The sequence below is a fragment of the Chaetura pelagica genome, unplaced genomic scaffold (assembly GCF_000747805.2).
Source record: "Chaetura pelagica isolate M959 unplaced genomic scaffold, ChaPel_1.0 scaffold344, whole genome shotgun sequence".
Lineage (NCBI taxonomy): Eukaryota > Metazoa > Chordata > Aves > Apodiformes > Apodidae > Chaetura > Chaetura pelagica.
In genome coordinates, this window is record NW_009953098.1 from 4,587,328 (window position 1) to 4,614,784 (window position 27,457).

Here is a 27,457-nt window from a genome sequence, read left to right on the forward strand (position 1 = left end):
CTGGGATGCGCTGGTTCGCCCACCCGCGATCACCGCTCAGAAGTGACGGTTTCCCTCCTGGTATCACCTCTCAGGGCCCCCCGGATCGCTCCCGAGAAGGCTGGATCCCCCTCCCCACCTCCTGCACCCTCTTCCAGGCCACCTCCCTGCGGGCGGCCCGGCTGCCCGCACAGCCAAAGCACCAGGGGTCCCGACCGGCCCCTGGGGACCCCCTGAGGGGACACGGCCCAGCCGTGCCCAGCCCGCTGGGCACCACTGAGTTAATGTTTGCTGAGCACTCCGCAACACACACTATCAGGCCTGCCTGGAGCTGGTTTCTGGGGTACTGGGCTGTAGCTGCGTTAACTCACTGCCCGTTGCTCCTTGTGTCATTAGACACACACTATAAACCTGCCACTTCAACCAAAAAAAGCCTTTTTCTATGTACATATTCGGTGCGTCTGTATGGTTACTTATTATTCGATCTATGCAACTCACAATGAAAATTCACGTTTCTCCAGGGCTCTGCCGTTCCTTTTTGGCAGCCGGTTCGGGTTTGCGAGTCCCTCGCTCCGGCGCTCGCACGTTTTGCTCCCGCGTGGGGCGGTCCCGCGTGGGGCGGTCCCGCACCGGGCTGAGCACTTGCAGAAGCCCCGCAAACGCGCTGCGGAGCCCCACCCGGAAATTTGAAGCAAGAAAGGGAGATAACAGGAGAAAGAACAACAGTTCAAGCTCTTTTTCTCCACAGAGCTGGTCTTGTGAGCGAGAGGCCCTGCCCCTGTCAGCCGCTCCGCGGGAATTGCGGGAATTGCGGGAATTGCGGGAATTGCCCCCGCGCCGGGAGCCGCTCGGACGCATCCCCGGGGGAGCTCCGGACGGGAGCCCATCCTTGAGAAAGGATTATCCCTGTGCAGTGATTACATGGCACAAGATCAGCTGCTGCCTACGCAATCGCCGACAAAATGAGTGTAAACACCAAGTTCAACCCTTCCTGATACGGGTCGGCACCGCTTAGATTTTAGGGCAGGTTTCTGGCTGGTTTGAACCCTCGTGGCTGATAACTGGTAACTTGGCATTGATCTGTGCTGCACATTTTCCTTCCCTCCCACCTGTGCTCAATGCAGGACAGGGAGCGTTACACGCTCAAACCTGAGTGCGGCTCGAAGGAGCACCTGTGGGCAGGGGCTGTGAAAGCAGCCGGCTGTGCCAGCACCGCCCCTGCCAGCGCCGCATCCGCAGGGTTTTGTAGCTCAGTGGCACAGGGAGATCATCAGCGTTCGGTTTCGCTGCTGCAATTGCAGCATGCAGAGCAGGTAATGAAGAGCAGATGAAGCAATTTGCTACAAATCAATATTGCTAAACATGCACAGCCTGATAAGCCAACCCTTTTGTCCTAACCCAAACAAACCTCTCATTTTTCATTCCACATCTAAGCAGATAACTTATTTCATAAGTAATATCTCTAGCTATAATAAGAACGATATCTGTAAGCAATCAGGGAGATGTGGTTTTGCTTTGAAACCTGTAGGTGCAGAGAAGAACTTAACAACACTGAAAATATATCCAAGCTTTAAGCCCTGGACAGCAGCCAAACTGCTCAGCTCCAGCTGCCTCCAAAGCTTTAGGGACGTTTAGCTCTGGTGTTTCCAGTGAGACAAAATTGGACCAAAGGCAAAGACTGGAACCTCCTCGGGATACAAAACCTCTTATAGTTCTGGGGAATTTGAGCATAAGGCTTAGCCACAGTATCTTACTCCTCCACACATTACAGTTTGTAACATGAGTATAACAAATCAACAGGATGGGGGCAGATGTTGCAGCTGCAGATGAGCACGGGTGCTCCAGCCTGGCTTTGGGTGGTGGTAACTAACTTCATTGCCCTTTGACAACAGTTGGGAAATGTGCCTGCTGTCCAGACTGCTGCCTGATGGCAAGCTGTCCACAACACACTTGGTAATCTCACCAAAATTAACATGGAGCCTAAACTTGACCTTCTCACCGTGCAGCGCAGAGAGTGGTAACAAGAAACAAACTCGTCCTAAATGTGATGCAGAGGTTTTCCTGCCATGGCATTATTTTGGTACCAAGTTTCTGACTCCATGCTCAGGCAATGCTTCCACTCACTTGAAATTACTGAGTAAGCAAAGAGCAGGCATGAACAGAAAGATTGTTCACCTTAGTTTAGGAATTTCTCAGGTTGGCAGAGCAAAGGAAGTTGAGTGTTTTTATTGGGACAGGAAAGTGAACACTTGTGCTGGTAGTGGCCAGTCCTGAGTAAACACTGGAAGACACCAGCTGTGCTTGGAGAGGCAGAGAAGCCACTTGTAAGAGGCCAACGGTCCCTGTGCATCCTGGCATGGTCAGAGGCTCCCCTGGGTCAGCACAACTGAGAGGTCTTGGGGAGGTGGCTAGGACAGTGTGAGGGTGCAGAGGGACACCCCAGCAGAGTGAAACCCATGTTTCAAAACCAGCATGCTAATGATACCTGGTTTAACCTGCGTATCTCACATTTAGAACATTCTGGGCTGTCATTCATTAAATCTTCTTCCAGAATGACAATTCATAAAGAGATCTGCAGCCTTACTGAAGTGTATCCTTCACTCCTGATTGAAAAATGTGGTTTCTCTGATGGATTTCAGCTCAGTTACCTGAAATTCAGTGAATTGAGTGGCAATTAAAAATAGTCCTTGCCACCAGGAAGCCTGAAGAGACCAGGCAAGAGGAAGGCTGATAGGGTTTTTTTTGCTGGTTGGTTTGTTGTTTGGTTGTTTGTTTTTTTCCTCTTCTACATAAAAAGCAGAGATTTTATAGTTTGGAGAAAGCACAATTTGTTTTAGAGAAAGAGGCCAGACATTGTAAGGGCTGTGACACACAGTAATGAGTAGTGTAATTTAATTCTACATTTGTTTGAAGAGCTTTCTAAATGTTTCTGAAATGAAAAGCACTGTAGCTCACAGTGGCTACAGAGGTGAGAATGACAGGGTAAGCAGCATTACTGGGTTCCCACAAAATCAGAAGCAGAATTACTTCTAAAATAGGTACAGCAGGAAGCATTCCTGGTGAAGATCTGAAGTTTTTAACCTTTAAAGATTTTTATTACTTTAAAAAAAGCTGCATAGCTTTGCTTTTAATTTTTGTCCCTACGGCTACGGGTGGAGGCTCTAAGTTCAGAAAGTAGGGCATGACTTTCAGATAAACAAAATGAAATCCTGGGAACACTGTCACTGCCTTCTACAGGGGCAGACCCTGTCATTATCTGGAACTTTACCTTATTTGAGTAAATATTTAAACATTCTTTTTCAAGATTGAAAGTGTATGTTAAATATTGCTTTTTAATGTCAAGCCAGATCACTCAGGGCATCTTGATGATGAGGGACCTGTATGTTCATGTCCTTCAAAACAGTATTTTTTTCATTTTCAAGTACCCAGCTCTGGATGTCTGTCTTTGAAGGAAAGGACACTAGAAATCTCTGCTAGGGCAAAGCATTACAGGAGCTGGCACTGAACCCTCCAAGCACTGCATATGGATCTGAACTGTGTCTCTGGGCCTTCTCCACTGAACAATGAAGTGGAAAGGAGAAGCACTTATAAAAATGGAAAAAGCCATCAAAAGGAGAGCTGTAAATTGAAACCCAGGACTGAAAGTCACAGGACAAAAAAAAAAAATAACCCATGAACAAAAGTTACCCTGAATCACAAGTTAAGGATAAGGAATGTTGCTTTTCCTCATCCAAAACCAGCTCACGTTGAAGGGGCTTGGGTGGGTGACTTGCTCAAGAGTAGGCAACAGTGTAGGCTAGAGGATCCCAAGTTTTTAAGCTAACTGAAAAAAAGGTCAAGGTATGAGAATGGAGCTTGTGGCCCTTTGGCACTTTACAAAGAGGACAGACTCAGGCCAGAGGAGGTGAAGAGGCTGGAAGCCTCCCCATCTTCCTGCCTGCAGGGCTTCTGAGCTTCCAGGACAAATCTGTGGTGGTTCTTGTGACTAGATGCAGAAGGTTGCCAGTTCCAGCTAAGTTTCACTAGGAACCTGGGAGCTTGTTTGGCTCTAACACAACTTGGAAACTCCAGCCTACCACTGGAAAAAAAAGTGCGTCAGATAGCCCGAGGGCTGGCACCAAAACCTCCCCTCAGCCAGCCAGATGTGCGCAGGAGTCCCTGGTGCCAGGGAAGCAAACATTGTTCCTCTGCATTTCTGGCACAGTGGGACCAATTGTTGTGACAATGCTACGTGTGCCCCAGGGAATGTGGATAGAACACTGTCAGCAGAGGCAGAAGGTACAAAAGGGCTGGATGCTCATACACCAACAAAAGCTTACATGCATGCTTCTTCCTGTCAAAGACACTTGCAATTGCATGGAATTATGTTTTCCATCTTTCATTTCAAAGGAAGTTGGTTGATAAGTTGAAATAAGCAATATCTAAGAGATGCAAGCAAATTCAAGTGAAGATAAAAGCACTCCCCACAGCTGACTCCACGAAGCCTTGAGCAAAAAAACCTACAATCTACAATTCCTGTGACAAGCTAAACCACCACCACCAAAGAATACAAGAAAGGCCAGAACTTGCCAGAGAACATATACTTCTGGTCTGGTTTGGTTTCACATGGAAATGAAACATGGTGCTTCTCAGGCCTGTTGATTCAGTGGTGGTCTCGATTCAGTGACAGTGGTGTTTCCAAGAAGGGGACTGAATCAGTGGTTTCCTTCCCCTGCAGTGTGTTGGGCAATGTCCCTCTGGCCTGGGGACCGAGATTTTCCATAACTTGCATGTAATGCAGTTGGCCAACTGAGGAGCATCAGGTGACTGGAAGTCTGAACACATCTTCAAGAGCAGAACCCTTGGTCCTTTGAGGAAGAAATGAGTCCAAGACAAAATATTTGCCATTTCTGGGTTTGTGCCTATGCACAAACTATGTGGCCACAGATTGGAGCTACTTGCAGAAATCCCTTACACATCCCTAAAGAGCTTTGTCATCCAAGGTACCTGTGTGTCTAGTTTCAGTTCTGACTTCATCTCCATCAAAATTGTGCAAGCTCCAGTGAAAAGTCCTCACTACTTCCCACAGGGAAAGCTGAGCAATGACTCCAGCCAGTCCTGAAAACCTTTTTCACAGGACCGAGGCAGCCAAAGGCAGGAATGCTCTGAATTGGGGCTTTTAAGATCACACAACTGTAAAAACTCAGCTTTTACAGCATAATTGGGATGTCAGCATAATTAGGATTTCAGTTGTGACAAACTCTGGTGAGCCCAGTAATGTCAGTGGGAATGTTGCCAACAGCTTCAACAGGCCAAAGACTTGCCAGGCTCTCTCGTTCCTTCCTTCCACACTCAGGAGCTGCTGACAAGCTGCAAGAGGCACCTGCCCCCCCAGCAGAGACAGCCCAGAAAGGGGCCTGGGAGGGGGACACACAGAGCAAAACATTCAAATGGGACAACCAGGAAGGAGAAAAATCCTCTCTGGGAAGGTGTGGGAGATTTAGGGTTTTGGTGCTTGGGATGGGATGGTCTGAGCTCCCCGAGGGTTGCCCAGCACAGGGCAGCCATCACAGCTCACATGGAGCAGTCGGTGCTCGGTCCCTTCCTGAGAGGGCTGTGGAACTGCCTAAACCACGGACCAGCTCTAGACTAAACAATTTGTTTGAGGACATAATTTTTTTCTGAGACGTTCTGGCACATGACTTCAAAGCATGATGGGCCTGAAGGGCAAAGTTGGGAGCCAGAAGTGCTGCTCTGCCCTGCCTGACAGGGGGTTAGGTCCAATGATGCCTTCCAGTGGATCCTTCTTTCAACATCTCCCCTTCCTTGAGATGGAAGAAATTGTAAACCACAGATGGTTTTTCCTCTGCTCCTCAGCTGATGCAAAGATGCTCATGGCTGTGGCTTGGGAGGATGCTGGGGAGGGGGCAGCCCACTGCCTGCAAGCTCTTCCCCAAGCGTGAAACAGACTGTATTTGCAGCAAATACAGGTATTTATAGATTTCTTCAGTTTATATACAATTTGTATTTCAGGGTTTGTTTTTTTTAATATATATTAATGTTGTCACTCTTCAGGGGGATGCACATGGCAATACACTTTGATGCAGGTGATCCTTTTATGGCTCCACCAACCAGCCTAGAAAACTGCATAGTAAGCAGCCATAGATTTTAGCTGAAAACAGTGACTACTACAAGCAAATTGATGGCCCCTGTTAACGTATCTTCTAAATAACTTATACAATAACTACCCTAAAATGCTTAGGATTCATTTCTAAGTGAGACAGCAATAAATACCTATAAAAAGCTGGCAAAGTTTATCACACGCCCAACATTACCATGTACAAATGGTACAGTCTAGAGTCCACTGAAATCAAAGGAAACACTTCCACATCTTTGTAACGTTTAAGAATTTATTTTTTTGTTTCCTGTATGGATTCTGTATAAATCCTTAGTTAGAAACCCAGCTGCACTGGGAGGGAAGTAGACAGGACAGTAAATTGCAGTAAGAATTTTAAAAGAAACAATAGGCTGATCCTGAAAGACACCTAGTAAAATCTGGGTCCAAAGCATATTCTGAAAAATCTCTGACCTGTAGCTGCTTAGATCACTTCTAAAATCTGAAGTTGGCTCATTTTTTCATTTCAGGGGAAACAAGGTATGCAAGCATATCGTTTTCTTGACTGTTCTCCCCCTCCTCCTTCCCCATCTCCCTGCAGACAACTTTCCTGCTTGCCTACACAGATGACAAATGTCAGCCAAACTCAGACAAAAGCTTGGAGAATTCGAGAGGTTTCCCACAAGTTTTTTAAACATCAGCAGCTGGTTAGAGGACAGAACCCCCTGTCAGTTCCTGCAGGAGAGGCGGAAACCTGAGGCTCAGCAAACGTTGTCTGATCTGCCAGCTGCCCGTTGCCCCTGCTCAGGGAGAGGCCCAGGGGTTGGCAGTAGGATTTATTAGTTTGAGGAACAAGGAAGCTAAAGGACTTTTGAGCTTGAGGTGGGAACAGAGGTGAAATCATAGGGACAGGAAGGGGAAAAGAGGAAAATGTTACTCATGTGGAGTCAGGGGGCACAGGGACACAGGGTCAGCAACTGGCTCTGCCTCCTGCAGTGCCGTGAGTGCAAAAGGTGTATTGGGCAGCAGCACAGCCTGAAGCTCCACTCTGGTGGGAGTCAGCACCCTGAGCTCCTGGGGAAAAAGATCTTCACCACACCCGCTGTGCTTCCCCAGCAGGGACTGTCCCAGAACACTGAGAGACAATGCATGAAATACCTAAATCCACCTGAGCAATGCCCTGAACCACAGGAGCCTTCAAGGAGATCAGAATTTAAACTCAATCTCTCTTAAGCTTTTGGCTCTTAGCTATTTATGCCCACATCCTTCTTGGGTGGTCATGCTCAGGCAGTTAATGGTTTTCCTTGTTGGCTTTCATTGATCCTTCTGAGGAGTGTCACAGCAGTACCAGCAGGGAGGAGAGGCACCAGGAGCTGACCCTCACCAGCACACTCTGCAATGCAACCAAGGATTCACGTCACTCATACCTGCAGGTGACCATCAGGCTTCCACCATTACATTTTTTTCTCTTCAGTTTTTGGGTTTTAACAACTAACACAAATTCAACCCCCACAGAGTGACTGATCAAGGAGGCTACACTGAAAAGTGACTAAGAAAAGCTCTGCATGTTCTAGAATATATTTTACTATATGCTTGTAATTAGAAGCCAGATTGACTTGATTAGATGCAAATATTTCTTCTTGTACTTTGTTTCTGGCAGATTAAACAGCCACTTTCCTCTTTGCAGGGGAAATGGCTTGCCAGCAGGTTGGCTTCTTGTTTTGGTTTTGGCAGTTAAAGTTTTGCAAAACCTTTCCTGAGCTTTGTAAACTGGGGAAGTTCATGAGAGAGCCACTCTATGGTCCCAGGGCAAACCTGCTGCTTTTTCGCAGAAGCAGAATCTGGCTCCCTGTGTATGTTCACCACCAAGTTTATGGATCAACAAGTGGGACACAGAATGTAGTCACATGAAATAAACCCAGTGCTCATCCCATCGATTACCTTGGGAGCTAAAGAAACAGCTCTGAACACCAGGGTGGTGAGGTCCTGGGCTTTGCTCGCTCCATGTTCTGGAAAAACTCTGGAAAATCCCAGACCTGAGCTCAGCTCTGGCAGCCTGTGCTCTGTGGAGGGGAGCACAGCCCACAGGGATTTTTATCGCTGCTTCCTTTCTGGAAGGAAAAGGCTGTCTTCTCTGCAGCATGGACAGTCCAACCCATCTCTGAGCAGGACAGCTGGAGACAGGCCATGCACCCAGGGCCATATCCAGTGGGGTTTTGAGTGTCTCCAAAGATGGAGACTGCACAACTTCTCTAGGGAACCTGCCACACTGGTCAATCACCCTCACAGTGAAGATTTTTTTCTTAGGTAACATCTTGTTTGTGTCCATTGCCTCTATTTCTTCCACTAGGCACCACTGAGAGGAGCCTGGCTTCATCCTATTTACCCTCCCTGGTCCCATCAGGAATTTGTACTCATGGATGAGAACTTCTCACACCACCTCCAGAAAGACCTGCCCTAGCTCTCCCAGTCTCTCCAGGCAGGAGTGGCTCCCACAGGCAGGGCTGTGTTCTTTGCACTTCCTGCTGCTGCCCTCCCTGCTTCAACACCTTTCACAGCATCAAAGACTTGAAGCCTCTTAGACAATTTTCCCGGACAATAAATGGAGAAACTTAGTCTATGCTACGAAAATACTGACTTCATAGAAGCATCTGGACTGCTGTTAGCAGAGCCACTTACTTCACAAGGAATAAATGACAGGGCAAGTTCACGGCATCTGCTTTCCATGGATGTTCTTGGAAAGCCATTTGTTTTCCCGTGCAGGTCCAACAGACTGTTCAAAGTTAGGACAAAGAGTCTGGCTTTTTCTATAGTAACCAGAGGAAATGACTCAAAATTAGCTGTTAAAAAGAAATTACTCTGAAGATCAAATAAGCAATGATATTTCAGAGAGTTCAGATGGAGAATCTGAGGAGGACTTTATACCAGCTTTCAAAACAAAAGATAAAACCAAACTCCATTGTCAGGTATTTAGCCCACAAGTTTATAATAAGTATTGCACACACAGCTGATACAATCTTATCTCAAAAATCTTCTGAGATAACAGAAGTTAGACTTCAAGGCTACAGAATGTCCTGGAAACAAGCTAGAAGGAAATGCAGTTTCACAACATTATAGTTGTTTTTTTAAAAATTACTGTCATGATTGCCAATTGATTATATTGTGCAGAAAAACTGAGATATCTGCTTGTTTCTGTTGTACAACAGTTCTGCCAGGGTACTGTTCTTCAAGCTTCTTAACCAGTAAGAGAGTTTCCTTTCACTGGGTCTTAGTAAATCCCTTGGAGAAAACCTTTCAGAACACACTTGATCTTTTAGCTTAGCTGCTATGTTGAACTACTATCCAAATGGCAGCAATAATGGTGTTTTAATTTAATTTAATTATTTTAATACTCCCATCTCTCTCCTGTTTTCTGTTGTAGGTGGACAGGAAAAAAGGGAAGCAATCCCAGTGACGAGAGGACACAGCCCTCTGCCGGGCCCTGCCAGCAGTGCTGTGTGAGCAGGGCCCCAGCTGGCAGCTGTGTGCCTCTGCACAGCAGCCTTATTCTGCTACCCTCTGTGCTCTGCTATTTGTTACTAAAGAAGGAGCCCACCCCCAAATAACTTCTTTAAATTTGGCTATGTTTCAACAACTTGGTAATTCCTGGAATTTCCATTTAAATTTCAAGGAGCAGTGCTGGAAAAACATTGTTATAGATGCATATTCCATTTTCTTGCTGGAGAAAATTGATTAAGTGCTAGAACTACTAAAACGAGACATTTTTCTTCAATCCAAAGCTTCATCTCTGTATCACTGGATCAATCTAATTTCATGCCAGTAAGACACAAACACCTACAGAAAATCTTTCATATTAGAGCGTTTTCCCACCAGTGATTGGTGTAAGCAGAGAAGAATGGGACAGTTGTTACTAGCATCTTGGTCTCTAAGATTTTCCACTGTAAAAGTTATTAATGTACTGGTTTTATCTTTTACGTGTGTAACAAGAAACCAACACCCAGTAACAAGTAAAACTGAGGACAGGTAAAAGGAACTGCAGCAGAGGACAAGGAAGAAGGTATCAAGAGGGGAGGTTTTTCCCTTTGTTTTTTTTCCCAGCAGCTTTAAATTACCAGTTCTTGCAAACCTGGACTGTGCCCAGAACAAACTATTTAATTGCTGTAACACTGAGTGAATGTTTTATGATGTGAAATACATACATAATATCGTAATGTTGCAACAGAAAATAAGGCTGGTTAGCAAGCTTATTGATTTTATGTTAAGGCAGCAGGAAGGGAGGATGGCAGGAAACTGCAGCCAAGGCCCCAGGGCCTAATAAATAACCAGGTGATGGGATTCCTGCAGCCCTGCAGGGCAGCTGAGCAATACAGAGATGACTGACTGAAGATGTCAGGGCTGGCCCCAGCCAGAAGTGGTTGATAACCCCAGAGGCTGCTGCTCCTTGTTTCATCAGGAGCTTGCAGGTCACTGGCAGCAGATTTTTCTCTTGCTGCTCTGCCAACAGGGCATCTCATCTCCAAAGGTCTCCAGCCAAAATAGCAGAGGGGATTGATCCCCCAGTCTCCTCAGACCTCTCTGGGGGATGCCACCTTTTGCAGATTCCAGTCAGAGAGAACTCCTTCTCCAGCCCTGTGAACAACTCTTCTGTAAAAAAAGAACTTATCTCCAAGCACTTTGCTCTGAACGATGTGCTACAATGACACCCCCCGCACACCCAGCCTTCTTCTGTTTCACCTAAAGAAGGTATGGCTCCACACTTTGCCCTGAGGGAAACAAATGTAGAGAGAAGATGCTTCTGTACTGATTACATTAAGAGCTCATCTCACTGAAGTAGTTTGCCCTCACAGTGTTTAACTCACATTACTCCTGCACTGATTTATTAACCCTCTTTGCCACCAAATAGATCATAATACCTGTTTTAGTCCTACAGGACGACTACAGGAAATAGTCCTATAAAAATCACAACTCCTCTTTGAGGAAACTAAAGGAATTAAACTAAGAAGATGGGACTTCATCTCTCTTGAAATCGACTCTGAGATGATATATCTGTTCTTTCAAGATTTAACAAATCTTTTTTTGCTTTAGAAAAAAAAAAATATCTGAAAAATTAGGTTCTGCTTTTGGAGCTTACCTTAAAAATCGTCTTATTTCTGGAGTCTAGTTGAACTGTCAGGTTTGTGACATGCCAGGTACCCAGCATGTCTAAACAAGGTTCCACCCATTCTCCTTCACTGACCTGGGGGGGGATGGGCTGCCCTGCTCACACTGTGGCCCAGCTGAGGCCACCACCACTCACTCGAAACTCAGCTGGCACCAATTTGGCAGCTACATAAAGCCAGTACAATTCTTTCTTTATTCACGTGGTAGCATGAGCTGGCATGCTCCAAAGCCAAACAAAAAAAGCAAGTTCATTTGAATCTTGACATGCCAGTCACTGAAATCTAAATGACTTTCTCCAGAGGTAGAACAAAAAGCTTTGGTGTACTTGCTACACATTTCCAGCAAAACATTTAAGCTCCATTTGCAAACAGTAGCTCTGTCACGATGTCAGGAAAGTCAAAGCTGACTGTGTACTACAACAAGCCACTGCACTTTCAGTGCTGCACAACATGTTTTTGTGTGTGTTGTGCCAGACCTCATTTAGGAGGCTTTTTTCATTTGGAGCTGAGCCTTACACCATGGTTAGGTTTGTGAAGCACCTGTGATGCTCCTACAGGTGCTTAATGGAGACTCCGAGCCAGCCTGTGCAATGGCTGGTGTTGGCTGACTCCTGGGAACTGCCCAGATGTGGGCTCCACAGCTAGAAATTTCCTGAAGTGACAACACAAACCAGCACAGGGATGTGATCCATAACATGCTGGCTCATCTCCCAACTAAAAATTGCTCAGCATTCTCACAAAAATCAAGCAAGACTTAAGCCACAGGATTCCTAGTGCAGCTCCACGAAAGTGTATTTCACAGAACTAGCTACATATACTTATGCTTTATACTAAAATGCTTATTAGACAGGTTGACCTAGAGAAACACACACAGAAATTAAAGCCAAACATTTCACTATCACAGTTAGCTTCTCAGTTCTTCCCTAATAACAGATCATTGCTATTAGGGCCAGAATAGGCAATTCCAATAATTTTGTCTAACCTCTCATTAATAGGGAATCTTAGAAGAGGATTCAGAAAGATTTAGAACAATTTTGGGGGGCAGAAAAAGCAGCAGCAAGATCTGGCTTGCAACCTGCAAAGCATATACCTATGCTGCAGACACTTTTAGGTTAATTTCTGTCCTCTGACCTTGAAAAACAAACTAGTGTTTTCAAAGCAGACACTATGGCTTCTCTACTAAAATAATTTGCATGTTCTACAAGTAAGAAATGGACTTAAGAGACTCACTGGTCTGGCTGCACTGTACCAAGCTCAGAAGGTAACAGCAGAGGGTTTCCTACTAAGCACTGAAGTCGACTCAAGACGCACAATCCATTTTCTTTCCCATTGAATTTCTTGATTAAAGCAACAATCACTCAAAAACACAACTGCTTCCTTACAAGCCTGGCTGTGCTGTCCTGGACTAAACTTCAGAGAAATGCTCGTTTCAGAGCTTCACACTGCAGTACTCACCGAGATGTGACATCAGGACGGTGCTGTTGCCCTTGTCCACTGCGTTGTAGATCACAGCTGCTGTTGCACCCCTTCTGGCAGCCACCTTGATTTTTTCAGCAAAAGTGCAATTGCCTCTTTCAATCAGTGCTATCCACGGTGGTTTCATGATTGTGAACTCAGTATTGGCATCGCAGGCTAGAAGATTTGCAGATTTTGGAATGCTCACAAGCCCCTGCGCACTAAGCAGAGGAGAATTTAATCCATACAGGCCACATTCACAGTGCTCGGACACAGTTGTGTTGCTGGCACTGTTGAAATAAAATAAACTCACAGAGGCAGTTACAGAAAATGCCTTGGTAGCATTGAATAAAATGCTAACTGCCAGGAGGGAGAAAAACCTGAACTTAGGTATTTGGTTCATTGCTTATCTGTATAAGCACAAAATTTAGGTATCTACAGATAGATTCAGCTGGTGGCAGTTGTTGTTAGCCCACAGCCTGCTGAAGAGTTTGAAATTTCAGTTTCAACAGGAACTTGACACCACCCAGGCAAGTCCTCGAGGTATCAGTGAGCTTATCTGGAGTGGGGGCTGGGACACAGGTGACACAGCTACCTATTGTGAAATCAAGGTGCAAACCGATGGACCTGCAAGTAACTTTTGGCCCTAACTTTCTGCTCCTTTTTCACAAAACGCAGTTCTCCCCCTCCTTTGCTGCAAATTCTAGCTTTGAAGAGGCTTCCTGAGAGATTACTCAAGCCCCCTGCTCCCAGTTTAACCTGAACACCAATTCAGGGACCCAGGTCATCTTTCATTCCGTGATGTAAGCTCAGGGTTCTCACTTCACTGTGATGCAAATGACCTTGTTAAAAGGTCAGAAGTGGGAGGCAGGGAAATGTTAAAAAAAATTACCCATCTAATGGACTAAGATAGTAAAGTCATTCCCCAAATTTCTACTTTCAGATTCTTCCAGTCATCTGCTCTGTCAGATGCAGCTTGCTCTGGTGTGTATAATGAGATGATTTTAACATTGATTTATACCAATACAAGAGATGTAGAATCACCTAAACTGATCACAGAACCAAACTCTCTCTTTCAGCCCACTTTCACACTCTAGCTCACTTTCAAGATTTACACTGAGATGATTTACACTGAATGATTATCACATGACTCTCCATTTCTGGATGTAGATTCTTTCTCTGAATTAAGTCAGTGTTGCATTCCATGATGATTACTAGTATCAACTCCTGTTTTATTGTATTAGAGCAGAAAAATGAAAACCTTACTAATGCCAGAAATCTGTAGTCCATAATGAAAATAAGGACAAATTGTCAAGTCATCCAGACCTTTTTCCTGTGTTTCTGAGAAGCTGCAATTGCTGACATATAATTTGATGGAAGCTTGACTAAGTAGTCCTGTAAAGATTTTTTAAAAGAGTAAATGTGACTGTGGAGAAGATTCTTGGAAAACCAAAAGAGCTTTCAGAAGTGAAAAAAAAAAAAGGAAATAAATTGAAAGAAGTAATCCAAGATGTTTACATATATTAATTCATTTATTTATATTCTCCAGACTTCAGTGCCGTACTAATTCTACATCACATTAATTCAAAACTGATCTTACCTCTAAGATCTATGACTCAACAAGTTTTACAAACAAAAGTACCATTAGCTACATACAGACTACTTTATTTTGCTTTTCTTTGAAATTAATGCTGAAAACACAAGAAACATGCCAGCTCAAGATTTTATAGTACAGTTCTTTGGTTGGGCATGAATTCTACAGCTAGGAAAAGTGTTTGATAGTAGTTTACCATCAGCAGTATAGAGCAGCAAGAAGGATGATTCCTATGACATTTTGCAGGAGTATAGATATTGTATCTTGGTTTAACAAAGCAAATTAACATTAATCAAAAATACTTCGGTTTTATACTTGTGTCAAAAAACACTCAGCGAAATATAGCAGCAAGGACCTTTGCCCCAGTGCTACAGGGCTGGTTTGGCAGGAAGGAGAGAGGCAGAGTGGTGGAACGAGATATTAACACTGCAACACTTCAGAAACTGAAGTCAGGATTTCAATTCGGTGTAACTTGGGTAAGTGCTCCCACAGAATGACCCAGAGTATTGAAATTCCAAGGCTACTACAGACATTGAGTGTTCTCTAGCTACACACAGAAAGAACCTGTGCTTCTAACATCGGCACTCCATTCTGCAAGGGTAAATATCTCCCCTCAGCTTTCTCCATGAAAAATTTCAAATCACCCTTCTGTAAAATAAAATTAGGTACTTTAAAGTCTCAAGATATATTACACATATTCCATAACATTATAATATTTATTTTAGAGTTAGGAAGTTCTAACAAGGAGAATGGAGTGATTAATGCTACATGTTTGAAGGGGAGCAAGCAGTGCAATGTAGCAGCCTTTGCTGACTTGCTACGGTATGGAATGGATGAAGTGACTACAACAACTGAATAGAGTGGCTCTGTGACAGTGCTAGCCACATCAGCCCCTTCATACAAAGATGATTACTTTAAAAATTGGTTCTAGAAATAATGGTTTCATTAAAATTAGACTTCGATTTGAAGTATATCTTAATAAAAAAAAAACAGGCTGGCACAGTCAGCATGGCTCAGTTTGGTACAAGAAGTGCTGGTGTTTCTCTCTCTTACTCTAGAGCAATGGCCTCTGATCTTCACATACCCATAAGCAACAAAATTACACAAATAACATATTGCAAGCAATACCACAGTCTTCTTGGGTTGGCATGCTTGCATTTTGCCTTCTGTGGCAAGGTTACAGGGTACTCCGAAAGGCATTAGTTGACAAACATTGCTCTAGAAATAACACTGTATGATTAATACAAAATATAAACATACAATACACAATCACATTTAATTAATTCTTAGTTCCTGTGCAATTTAAATTAAACTTTTCTCATAATACATTTTTAAACTGTAAACCATACATGAGAGAGACAAAAAAAAAAATCTATTTCTTTAGAATGTTAGGCCTTTTACTTCCTATCTGAAGCTGCCTATGAATTTGTATTATAATAAAGACAATAAAGTTTCTCTTTCAATTAACATAATATAGACTTCAGTACTTGAAGACAAAGTCCACTGTCCCTAGGGCAGGTGAGCAAGCTACTAGTTGCAAGTAATACCCCCCAATTGCCAACAGGCTGCTAAAACGTGCAGAGAAGTTTTCCACAACAAACCAAATCTGTTACTATAAATTAACTCCAGGCTTTTGGTCAGTAATGGTACAGCTTAACTGACAAGCTTCCATAATGCAATCCTTTCTTCACAAAGATTTGAACTGAGACCAGCATTTTACATGGATCAAATAGCAATGTGCTTTACCTCCTGATTGAGAAGACTTGCCTAAGGATCCAGCTGTATAATTGACTTCAGGCTGTTTGACATGGAAGGAAAAAGTGGGGCTTGGTTCTGAGATCAGCAGGAGCCAGCTGATGCTTAGTATATAAGCAAGAGCAAGAAGCTCTTGCTCTTGTGGAAGTAGCAGCTTCTTGCAGCTGCTGAGCTCCTTCATGCACCCAGAATACACCTGTTACTACACAGAAAGAGGACAGTGCTGATGAACACAAAAAAAACCAGTGGTGTGACAAACTGGATATCCTGCCGTGCTAAGCACTCCTTAAAGACAGCTCCCCTCTTGCAAAGCAGAAGCAAGTCCCATTAACAAACTTAACATTTTAAAAAATCATTATTTTTTAATTATTAAATAAAATATGTTAAAAACCTTTGGGTGCTAAACTTCCTACCCAAGGCTGTATATACAAAAGCAGACATTTAAAAACACAGCAGCTGACCTTACTTAGGTAAAACAAAATGAAAGAGGCTTTTGGATCAGTGAGTCCAGTCCCCAATACTAAAGGCACCACAGTATTTAATCCCTTTCACATACATAATAATCTTGAAGCCTAAAGAGCAGTTAGGCTGCCCGTACCTCACACTAAAAGATCACTATAGAATACAACAGCTTCTAAACCTAAAAATTATTCTAATTTCCAGCCTAAATTTATATCACAGCCAGTTCATTCTGTTGCAAACATTGCCTTCAATATTGGGAAAGCCTGCCTCTCTTCTCAGTTCTCACCCTGATATACACATTTCTGTGTACGGATGTGCACAAGAAGAGTTGATAATCATACTACTTGGTATCCTATCAAAAGACAAGCTCACTCACTGTACTGCCTATTCAACCTAAGTAACCAAGACATTGTGTAATCTATTTCAAGACTGTCAAAATAAAGGCCACAATTACCCTTCTCAGTTACATGGATGACCAATACAATTGCTCTAAGAATCGTAATTTTATGTTTGTGTCTGCCAGTTCTAGAAAAGTGCAATGTGTAGAGGGTACACTCAAACTTACAACAATTTTATTTCCCTCCTTTTGAAAAATATAAACATTTGAAAAATAAATTATTAAATTACACTAGATCCAAGACATCAGGTTCTGCTGTCTTGTAGATTTTGCTCAAAAAGACTTCCACCTTATCATCACCCAAGTGACAGATGTCCAAGATGCAGATAACATGTTTGCCATCCAGCTCCATTGCTGCTTTTACAATTTCACCTAGAAGTTAAGAAAAGGGAGTTTTAATATACATAGAAGAAAAACATATTCTAAATTGATGTCATTTTCCATGCAGCGATGTATGTATGTTCAACTGTGAGAGAAAAACCTCACTCTAACTATTCAATGCTGGCCTACTGGGATTTCATATTTATTTTTGGTAGAATTTTATTTGTAAATTCAATCAGTAGAAATTATACCATCAGAACTTAGATATGGAAAAGCTGAAATATGCAATACTTAACCATTAGTGAGTCTCAGATTTCATAGTATTATTCAAGGAAAAGTAAAGATGTATTTAAATAAAGTCTGGTCTGTACATAAATGTGGAGGAAAACGCAATGTTTATGTAGCACTTTGCAGTAGGATACACATTACTAGTGTTCACCATATTTGCTGTGAGGTGCTAGTAACTAGAAACACAATCTGAAGGAAAATAGTTCAACAGCAGGCAAATACTTCAGTTTATAGGCACCATAGGTTGTGTTAAAGCAGCTGTCCAAAGTGACATCAATGAGATGGATCGACTGACTATTTCAAAGCAGATCAAGACAAATATTCATGTGCTCAGTCACACACACTGACTTCTATCTCAGTATAATGTTGCATCAGCAAGTAACTGCAAATACTGCTTAGGTCACCTTGGAGTTTGTGGTTTGAATATTAAAAGACTATCTTCAGAGTATGACAACAGCTCCAGTAAAAACTGCCTACAAAGTTCAGTATTATAATTGTTTACTAAAGGTGGTCAAGGCAGATTTCATCTATCTTTCACTGAAGAGATGAACAATGTTTGACCTACAACAGAGATTTCAATAGAGGATTAACTCTTGCATTGAAGCATAAACTAAGAAATGATAAATGAGTAATGTCAGTGAAAGCCAGTCTCACTTGAAAGTGGAAACACATCACAAAGCCTTCCATTGCTAGCAGTCTTCTGTTGATGTGCAGAGATGCAACTCATACAAGACAGTAACGTATCGTTCTGAGTGTCTTCTAGTTGAAATAGGTGAGGATCTTCAGGACAAAACAGTGGAAGAAATGCAACATCTATTGCTACATCGTGGTTTATGCCTGTTGAGAAAAAAAATTAAGTTAGCAGAAATGCTAATCACCCCATTAGCAACTTCACAGTTTCTTTTTTCTTTTTAAAAAAAACAAATTATTGTAGGCTAACCATTGTTTTTTATTTACTTGTTTTTTGCCCATTAATTAATAATTGATACATAAGAATACATTTAAGTATATATATGCATATATACTTATAAATAAGCATATTCAAATTGCTATGATGTTGTAACATTATGATTTAAGGCTAATGATGCTGTTAGCTCAGAAAATATTAAACCAACATTGGAAGCCATTTCACACTCCTTTTTAACTTCATCACTGCTATAAGGGCAGAGAAATTAATCTTACAACCAGTGTATCTATGCAGTGTGAATATGTTGTGCAGCACTTGTGCTATTTTTTGTCTTGAATATTTTAAGACCCAGGATTCTAAAGACTGTAAATATATATATATAAAAAAAACCCTTCTTTGCAAATCTCCCTTAGCAAATAATGGAAATTTTAAAGGTATAGTTACTTAACACGAACATTATTAAACTAGGGAATTCTCCTTTCAATGGGAAAACAAAATAAATCAGATTAATATCCAACAGTAAGGCTAATAGATACACATCAACTTGAAGATTTATATTTTAACAAATAAAGATCAATCAGCTGATACCTTCTGCTAACCAGAAACAGCAGAGAGCAGATGAGTATGGCTAAAATACAGCCCTTAATTTTCTAGCATGGAAGGCACCTGAGGAGCAACAGTACTCAAGGAAACAACTCAGCATAAAGCTCAAAAGAAGCATTTATAGTTGTCCTTTCACTTTAAGAACACTAACTTGTTTCTCAGATGCCTCTTCAGCAGGAATAATTTACCTGATTGTGTCAGACTGGTCGAACTAGTGAACAAGACCTGCATCTAATTGTAATAGTCATTAGCTGAAGGACTACAAACATTCTCCAAATGATACACACAAACCTATGCACAAAATTACATGAAAAGTGATACTAGAAACAAGATACTCAAGTTATTTCATTTAAAGTACAAGTTTCTGGTAAAAAAATTATTCTAGATTGTGACCTCAACAAAAAATTAAAATGTCAATAGTTTTATTTTTTTAACTTCAAGAAATATTCAAAATCAACTAATTTATAGAAATCCATCCATTTTCTGACAGACTTTCAAGTCACTCTCAAGTTAATGCAGCAAAGACCTAAGATCTTACACTATTTCTGCTTAACCTTTTTTAGAAGCTAAGCTACCAAAAACTTACCCAGAACTGTCACCTCATAATACCCAAGGCCACTAGCACTTTTAAAGTCATTGATATTTTTATGTGTTCTGGTTTCTTTTGGCTGGTGCACTGCTGCGTGAAGGTTGTACTGTTGCATAAGTAAGTCTTTGTGCACATAATCAAATTTACGTGGGATGCTTTCAGGGAAAATTTTGCTGTGATGCAAATAGTTCATTAATTTGTCTTTCACTTGTGTCCACAGGTCACTCTGCCATGAATCACAAGTTCTTCCAGGCTCTTCAGTTTCAGATATATCACTCATTCCTTCTCCATCTATTATAAACACAGAAAATATTTAGTTGTCATATGCTTGTAGAATTGTATCACTTCTCTGTAAATGAGAAATAATTTCAATACAATGCTTCAACTATGAAGAAATGGCAGAATGTTCAAAACATACAACAACATGAATTAAACTAGAGTTGGAACATGAGTAAACTTGGAACCTTGGAGGTTAGACTTGTAGTAAGAAGACTTATTTCACCACATGGAGAGCACAACTTGTTTTATGAACAGCCAGAAATAATGAAAACAAGTTTAAAATGGGTACAAGTGAAGGTAAACTTTTTAATCCCTTTTTAATGAAGTTTAATGAAGTTTAAAATAGGTACAAGTGAAGGTAAACTTTTTAATCCCTTGCACAATAACTATATGCTTACACTGAAGACAAAGCTACATTTAAAATTCCTTGTTATACAGTCAATGATAGCTCTGTTCTTCATCCCTTTTCCATGTAACTTCAGCATTGTTAATGGTAAAAGCATATCTCACCATCACTTCCAATTTTGAAGGCAAGTGTTAAACTTCACCTTTTGAGCTTATCAAAAAGCTTAAAGTATAACCTTGTATCTCCTCCATCTCCTGTGAAACAACTTCTAATCAAGTAGCCTTCTGAACTGGATGTATTATCCTCCCCAACACTTCTTCATGATCATATGCTTCTTAATTCTTTTGAGTCATAACTACTATGATGGAGTATCAATATGTTAAAAAATGAAGAAACCAGAATGCACACAAACTGGATACAACATATGCATGAACACTCAACAAAGGAAATAAGATCATTTTTCAGATGAAATTACATGACTCAGTATATTCAGTCAGCTTTGAAACCAGGAATATATACCAACATATTTGCATGACCTAAGAAACAGACAAAGCTGCAGATAATGACAGCTGACAAGTTAGACTTCTTTCTTCAATCAAAAATAGATATTGAGAAACTAACTGCATGGAACACAAGTGAATTTTTCAATTGCAGACGACAAAAGAAAAAATTGATAATATTGACTTAGAAAAATCCCTAAACCAAACATAATTCTTATTACTAGCTTGTATGTTTCATCCACTTCATTCCCAAACCTTGTACCTGTCGTTTTAATTAGGTACTCACATAGCTTTGGGGCTGCCTTCCCAGAGAGGCACAGCTTTACCACATGCACATCACTACAGCAAGAAAACTGCCAACAGAAAATGTGAGGTCTTATGCTAAGTGCTGCTGAAACGTGAAGCTAACTTAACACTTGTGTAAAGCAACCCTGAGAATTTCTTCCTTGTACTGGGAAGCAGTCCAACACTGCCCTTCCAGCCATCCTTTAGAACCTGTCAGGGGCATGACTGAACATAAGGACACTAACAACATGGTGCTGCAGTGGCTCCCTAGAGGTCGATGCAGTCAGATGTACAGAAAAGCTGTCTTGACAAACAAGGGCTATAAGGACATCTTTGTTGCCCGTTATGGACCTGAAGAGAAGAAGGAGGCCTAAACCTCCTAAAGTTTATGTAGAAACCGTTTGCAACATACCTGTGCAGTGCTGTGAACTGACTGATACAGCCTGTTGATTTTTATCTTGCACACAATCTTCATGTTGAAGTTTATCCAAACTATAAAAAGAAAGTTATGGTGTATATATATATATATATAAAACTTATTTAACCTCCAACACCATGCAGCAGAAGTTCAAACCTTGACAAATTTATAATGATAAATTATACAAGTTTGAATGAGAGAGCACTAGTACCTCGTTTCATATGATGAGACTTGTAATACAGCAGCTTGACATGAAACCTACTATGCTGAGTCAGTTTTGAAGAGCTTAGGACAAGAAATGCTGAATTTATTTGCTTTACACTCAAAAAATAGCGTTTGTTGCCCTCTACTGGGCACCTACTGGAAATGGCACGTGTGACACTAAAAGCTGAACATCACAGATGGCCAATAGGTTTATGACTCGATTCTAAACCAGGGTTGCACAGCATTCCACATCAGCACCCTTCAGCACTCAAAACCAACGCATGAATGGAGCTGCATCCTCACTCCAGAATCCAAAGTGACAGAGACGGTGGAAATATTTTCCTTTGGACATACTATCCTGCTGTAACAATTTGTTAAAGGAAGAAAATTATATTTTTTGTATATTTTCATTTTAACCATGAAAAAAATAAGCAAATATTCTCTAACAATTTCTAATGAATTAATTAGGATATTAGTCAGGAGAAAAGTGTAACAGGTGCTCTGCAGCTGCAATGTGCTAAAATAAGCTCTTAGCCTCACATACTCCTTCTTCTTTGCTCCATTTCACTCACCATGGTATCTGAATAAACTTAAGAAAAGCTGCTTTCTATTTTGTCTTCTGCAGTTTGGGTAGTTCAGCACAACTTCATAATTAATTACAGAAATACACAAGTTACCTTTTAATTATATAGAGTGAACCAGCTTTCCATAATCCAACACAGACTTTCTCCTCCTTTAGCTGGAATTTTAGCACTAATGGCATAGAGTAGACACACAGGTAGCGAGGAGAGAAGTAGATTGAGAAAAGCAGAGAACAAAGTAAACATGCCTTAACTTTTTGCTTCACTTTTAAGAAATGGGGAGAAAACATTCTTTACACCCTCCACCCCCAAGAAAAAATGGAACACTTTTCAGCAAGTGAAAGAAAATAGGATTCCTCACAGACAAAAAACCTTCCTGATTTTCCTATGGATTTGTGCCACGAGTCCCTGCAAACTCTTGCACCACCTGCAGACCTTAAAGCTGTGTCACACTTTTAATCAACAGGTTGCAGAGCCAGGCAACTATTTCCCGTAGAAAATGCAGTATCAAAGACTAGAGGAAACAACAGACATGAGGGTTCAAAAGAGCCTTGTTTATCCCACAGAAAAAACTTTTGCAAATTAGCTTCCAGAAATGTCTTTTCAAGAAAATCGGCAGGCATTTAGGGCAGTAATACTGACAGAATGGTCAACAATTTATGATCAACTCTGTCATGACTAGCATCACTATAACCCTATCAACATGATTTGTTGATTTATGGGGGAGGGAAGAGGTGCTAAAAGTAAAGTAAGAAGGCAACTGAGGGGCATATGTATTCCTGACACAAGCTCAAATATTCACTGTCAAAAAACCCAAACAGCTGAAGTTCCTCACACCAGAGTTCAAACACTCAAGTTACCTGAGCTGTGTTTGGAACAAATTACAAGAATTTATGGCCCTTAAACAAAACACAGGACTGAAAGTAGCTTTTTACCCCAGCTAACAAATACCACCACTCATTCAATTTTCTACATATAGTTTTCCATTTGTAGCTATTTCATTTTGTTTGTGACCTATCAGGGCTCTGGATTTGAAGTTCCCACCTGGATTTTTTTTTTTTTAAATCATTCTCTGGATTCAAACAGAGTTCAATAAAGACTGAGTGCTAGGTCGTGGAAGGAGCCAAGTGGCTTCTCAGGGACAACTATACTCAAACCTCTGTAGTACCAAGGATGATTTATGTATAGCTCAACCACCACTAGCAAATCCACTAATGCTTTTACATTGTTCACTCTGATTGCTAATCAAGCATCTCTCCCTCCTACCTTTGACCTTCTAGTTTAAACTGTAACCTTCTGAAACAAAGACTACATAGATTTGTCTGCTTACCATGACAGTCCCTTGTTAGTCTATATTCCCCAAGCAGCACTAGTAACCATATAAAAATATGTTTAATAACACACTCCAAATTATGTTTTAGAATAAAGTAATCCAATATATTTGAAATAGAGTGTGGACAGTAGGAAGTGAACAGAAAATACTAAACTCTACCCTGATCTCTTCTTTCATTTCACTTCCATCCAGGTTATTGACGTGCAAATGTTTCTCTTGAAATGTTTTTGTTTCATCACTGCAATTATTTAACATAATTAAATTAACATGACTCACCCCAATTTTCTTCTTGCAGATCGTGTGAAATAATGGTAAGATGATACAGGAGTAACAGATGCACTTCCCCTTGAAGTAGGAAATTCACCATTATTTTACAGTATTTAGCTAAATGGAAATACACAAGCAAAGTACACACGAGTTTTTTCTTCCAGGCAGAAAAAACTCAAGACACTCAAATGCTGGAATTTCACCTAAGGAATGGAAATCCACTGACAGGTTTGCTATAACGTTGCCAAGACAGAATTTGAATTAACTTGGTTTCTTAGTCCTAAGTTTATATTCAATCCTAATTATATTTAATCTAATTTTCCCTCCAAAAATTCTGAATATTCACCCTCTTTCCACATTGATTTCTGCATGTGAAAAGTCAGGAAGAAAAATCTACACTTTACAGCATGAGAAATCCACCAAAAAAATTGACTGGCTACAGTTTTGCAACATTCAATCTGTCAATGTACATGTTAAGCTTTTAATACTATGTATGGGTACATTAGATTTTACACAAACATTGCAACAAATAGCAATCCTATATAAGCAGATATTTTACTCCTGAACCTACCATGGTTGTATCAGAGAATTTATTTTGTCCTATTCCATTTCCTCATATCAGACTGGCACCCTTTGTCTATGTCTGACCGCAATACAATTTCATGAAATCACATCATGAGCAAACGCACAGTATTACAAGTTATTTTGAGCCTTTATGTTAGCACATGACCACCATCTGCTTGGCTTTCTGACAGCAAGTTACAGCTGCATGCAGCACATTTCATTAACCAGAAGGGAAAAAAAGTAAGGCATGTTTGAAAATGAGAAACAGGTATATCAGATCCTGACTCTGCATTTTCAGTGAAGAAATCTTATTCTCTCACACCACTCTAACTGTTGCTTGTCCCATGGCTATGCCACTGAACTATATACGGTTCAAGCATTAACTACTTGTATTTAAAATCTGTGAGATTAACAGAAAAGCAGTATGAACTATTATCACAAGAGAGCATTGTAAACCAGACACCTGCTTTAGTCAATCCTTCATTAGCTTGAACAGTATAATTGCCATCACCTGATGCTAGGAAAAGTACATAATTACCTTCAAAGATTAAACTATATATGCTTTTAAAGCTTTCTTCCATATTTTCTTTGGCTTGAGCTTTGAACTAATCTCTGTGAACACTTTTTAAAAGATCCATTACATATTTATGAGGAGAGCTTACTGTTCTGCATCTGTATTTAATCTCCATGGTATCTTTCTCTTCACTGACCTCATTTTTGACTGCAGAGCTTGGTGCTGATGTTGTTCCCCAGGAGTGCCATGTGGCCCCAGTAAAGCCTTGACTTCTTTATTTTGAAGGTTGGTGTTCTTCCCCTTCTCAACACAGTCTTCTTGGGATGTAGCAGAGCTCTCAAGAGACTGAGAAGTATCTTTCTGCAACAACAGTTAATTAAGAGTTTCAAACACTTAAAGCTATTGCTTCCAACTCAAAAACCTGCAAGTTTTAAAACAACTTTTAAAGGAACAGAACTGTTTACCCCACCTTTTGAAAGTCACATTTTATCTAGCAGAAATTATAATAAGATAAATTCTGTCAAGAAAGTGACAGCGAGCATGTTGTAGTACTTGCCTCTCCCACATTCTGATTTACATTAGAATATCCAAGTAGTCAACTTCTTAACAGTTATGTGGTTTTAGGGGAGAATTGTCTTAACATTTCCAGAAAAGCACGAAACCATTTCTTTTGAAGAAGTTCTAAACTATGACTTTCAAAAATTTTCCTCTCAAAATGGCAAATGAAGTTAACCAACAGACAACGTAACTAAGTTCTGAACTCAAATGCAAAATTCCCCATGTTAATTACAATCAGAGTTGCTTCAGTGCTACAGCATTAATTCTCAAACACTGTACCTGAACAGGTTCCACTCCTGAAGCTTCTTCAGCTGCATTGCTACAGCTGATGTACCTTATGGCACTAATTATTCCCTGAACAGCAATGCGCTTGTGCTCTCTGTAGTGCAAACCTTCAATCTCTTTCTCCGTTTCACCTATGGCTTTTAAAACTGATTCAACTGCAAAAAAGAAATTTCCATCAGCAAGTTTTAAAGAAATACAATATAAAAATGTCTGAATACACAAATCAAAATGAAAGATAATTTGTTACTAAATATTCTCTTTTTAAAGAATTTTAAAACTTTTTGGTTTCCACATCACATGGAAAAAAAAATGAAACAATAAACCTTTTTGGCTCACCAACATCTTTTAGTATGCATTATCAGTTAACACAACTTTGTTTTGGGAGAAATTTCTAATTCACTGTATTCTCCAGTATAACTGTCTTAATTCTGATTTACCAAAATATTCAGAAGTAAAACTTCTGGGCAGATCTGTAGTTCATTTAAGGTGCTACTGTTCTCCTGCAGCTAATGGTGCCCTGATACTTCTCTAGAAGATAAGAATTTAGCCTATGATACATTTATTCCTGAAAGGGAGTTAACCTTAAATGACATTACACATTCCTGTAATCACTAATAGTAACTGTGTCGCTTTTAAGTAATGCTTTAAAAGCCTGGAGTAAGACTGAACTGAAAAAAGGCTACAAATCTTCAAGACATTTGATGGTATGATACCTTTATTGTTTTTACAATATTTCAGAAAGTCATTGGGAGGTCGTGGAAAAGGATAATAGCCACCAATGACTGTTCTCTTTATTTGATCAGCTTCGCTTTGTGTTTTAGTCCATTGAATGAAGCTCTTCACTTTGGCGTCCTTGGTGTATGGCTGGCCTTTGTGCCACCCTTTGGAAACAAAAATAATCAGGTATCAAAATTAAAGCAGATTACTGTCACCTGTTCCCAACTTGAAACTATCCTGAACACTATGTAGGAAAAAAGAATTCAGAAAAACTGGACAAGAGAATACAAATGACATGATTCCACTAGTCAACAGTATTTTATGAAATGAGTATCTTGAATTCCTTGACTAACACTTGCATTTGACACTGAAAGTCAGACAAATGTTAAGTAACACAAATAAAATAACTTGCAAAACAGCTACTAAAGAACCTTCTTGCAGGAGCACACAAAACAACAGATGACCAGAAATTATTTTATTAGTAGGAATGGGCAGATAAATCCTCTTAATCAGGTTCAGCAAAGATTGTTACTGACTAGTAATTAGCAAGGAATGTATTCATTATTGTCTGGTTTAAAACCAAGATACAGACTAAATACTAGTATTATCAAATAAATTGTAATCTGACCAGGTCTATGTCTAACCTATGAACTGAAATAGCTTTTATTCAATGGCTTGCAATCTCTATCTGTAGTTCTCCTTTCAGACCCAAACAGACATAATATGAACTAAAGGTGGGTGGGAGAACGCGTAAGGATTGAAATAGAAAATTAGGCACAACACACACGAAAGAAAAGCAAAATAAATAAAATCTCTCAAATAGTTCATTTAAAAGTAAGTTAAGTCATTAGAAACCTATTAACAGAAAAGACTAGCTTGCCTTGCTACCCCAACTAAGCAGAAAACACCCTATAACCAGCTTGTTGGGAAAGACCACGTGTACAGAACTAAGTTTAAGTACCTTTTTAGCACATGTTTTTCTTTATTCCTACTTATCAGCAGG

General features: G+C 40.6%; 2 protein-coding genes across 2 annotated transcripts in view; both read right to left on the bottom strand.

Moving 5' to 3' along the window:
• The window catches only part of RNF128 (ring finger protein 128, E3 ubiquitin protein ligase), a 57,727-nt gene extending 44,637 nt beyond the window's left edge, over nt 1-13,090 (bottom strand). The window contains exon 1 of the mRNA XM_009997107.1: nt 12,688-13,090. Within this exon, the coding sequence (XP_009995409.1) occupies nt 12,688-13,090 (403 nt within the window). The remainder of the gene's footprint in view (nt 1-12,687) is intronic.
• A 4,031-nt stretch (nt 13,091-17,121) lies between these two features.
• The window catches only part of LOC104388351 (chromosome unknown open reading frame, human CXorf57), a 23,272-nt gene continuing 12,936 nt past the window's right edge, over nt 17,122-27,457 (bottom strand). The window contains exons 8-15 of the mRNA XM_009997212.1: nt 26,451-26,618; nt 25,732-25,892; nt 25,043-25,254; nt 23,826-23,894; nt 21,426-21,505; nt 19,601-19,894; nt 18,159-18,341; nt 17,122-17,267 (exon numbers count right to left, since the gene is read on the bottom strand). Of these exons, the coding sequence (XP_009995514.1) occupies nt 17,122-17,267; nt 18,159-18,341; nt 19,601-19,894; nt 21,426-21,505; nt 23,826-23,894; nt 25,043-25,254; nt 25,732-25,892; nt 26,451-26,618 (1,313 nt within the window). The remainder of the gene's footprint in view (nt 17,268-18,158; nt 18,342-19,600; nt 19,895-21,425; nt 21,506-23,825; nt 23,895-25,042; nt 25,255-25,731; nt 25,893-26,450; nt 26,619-27,457) is intronic.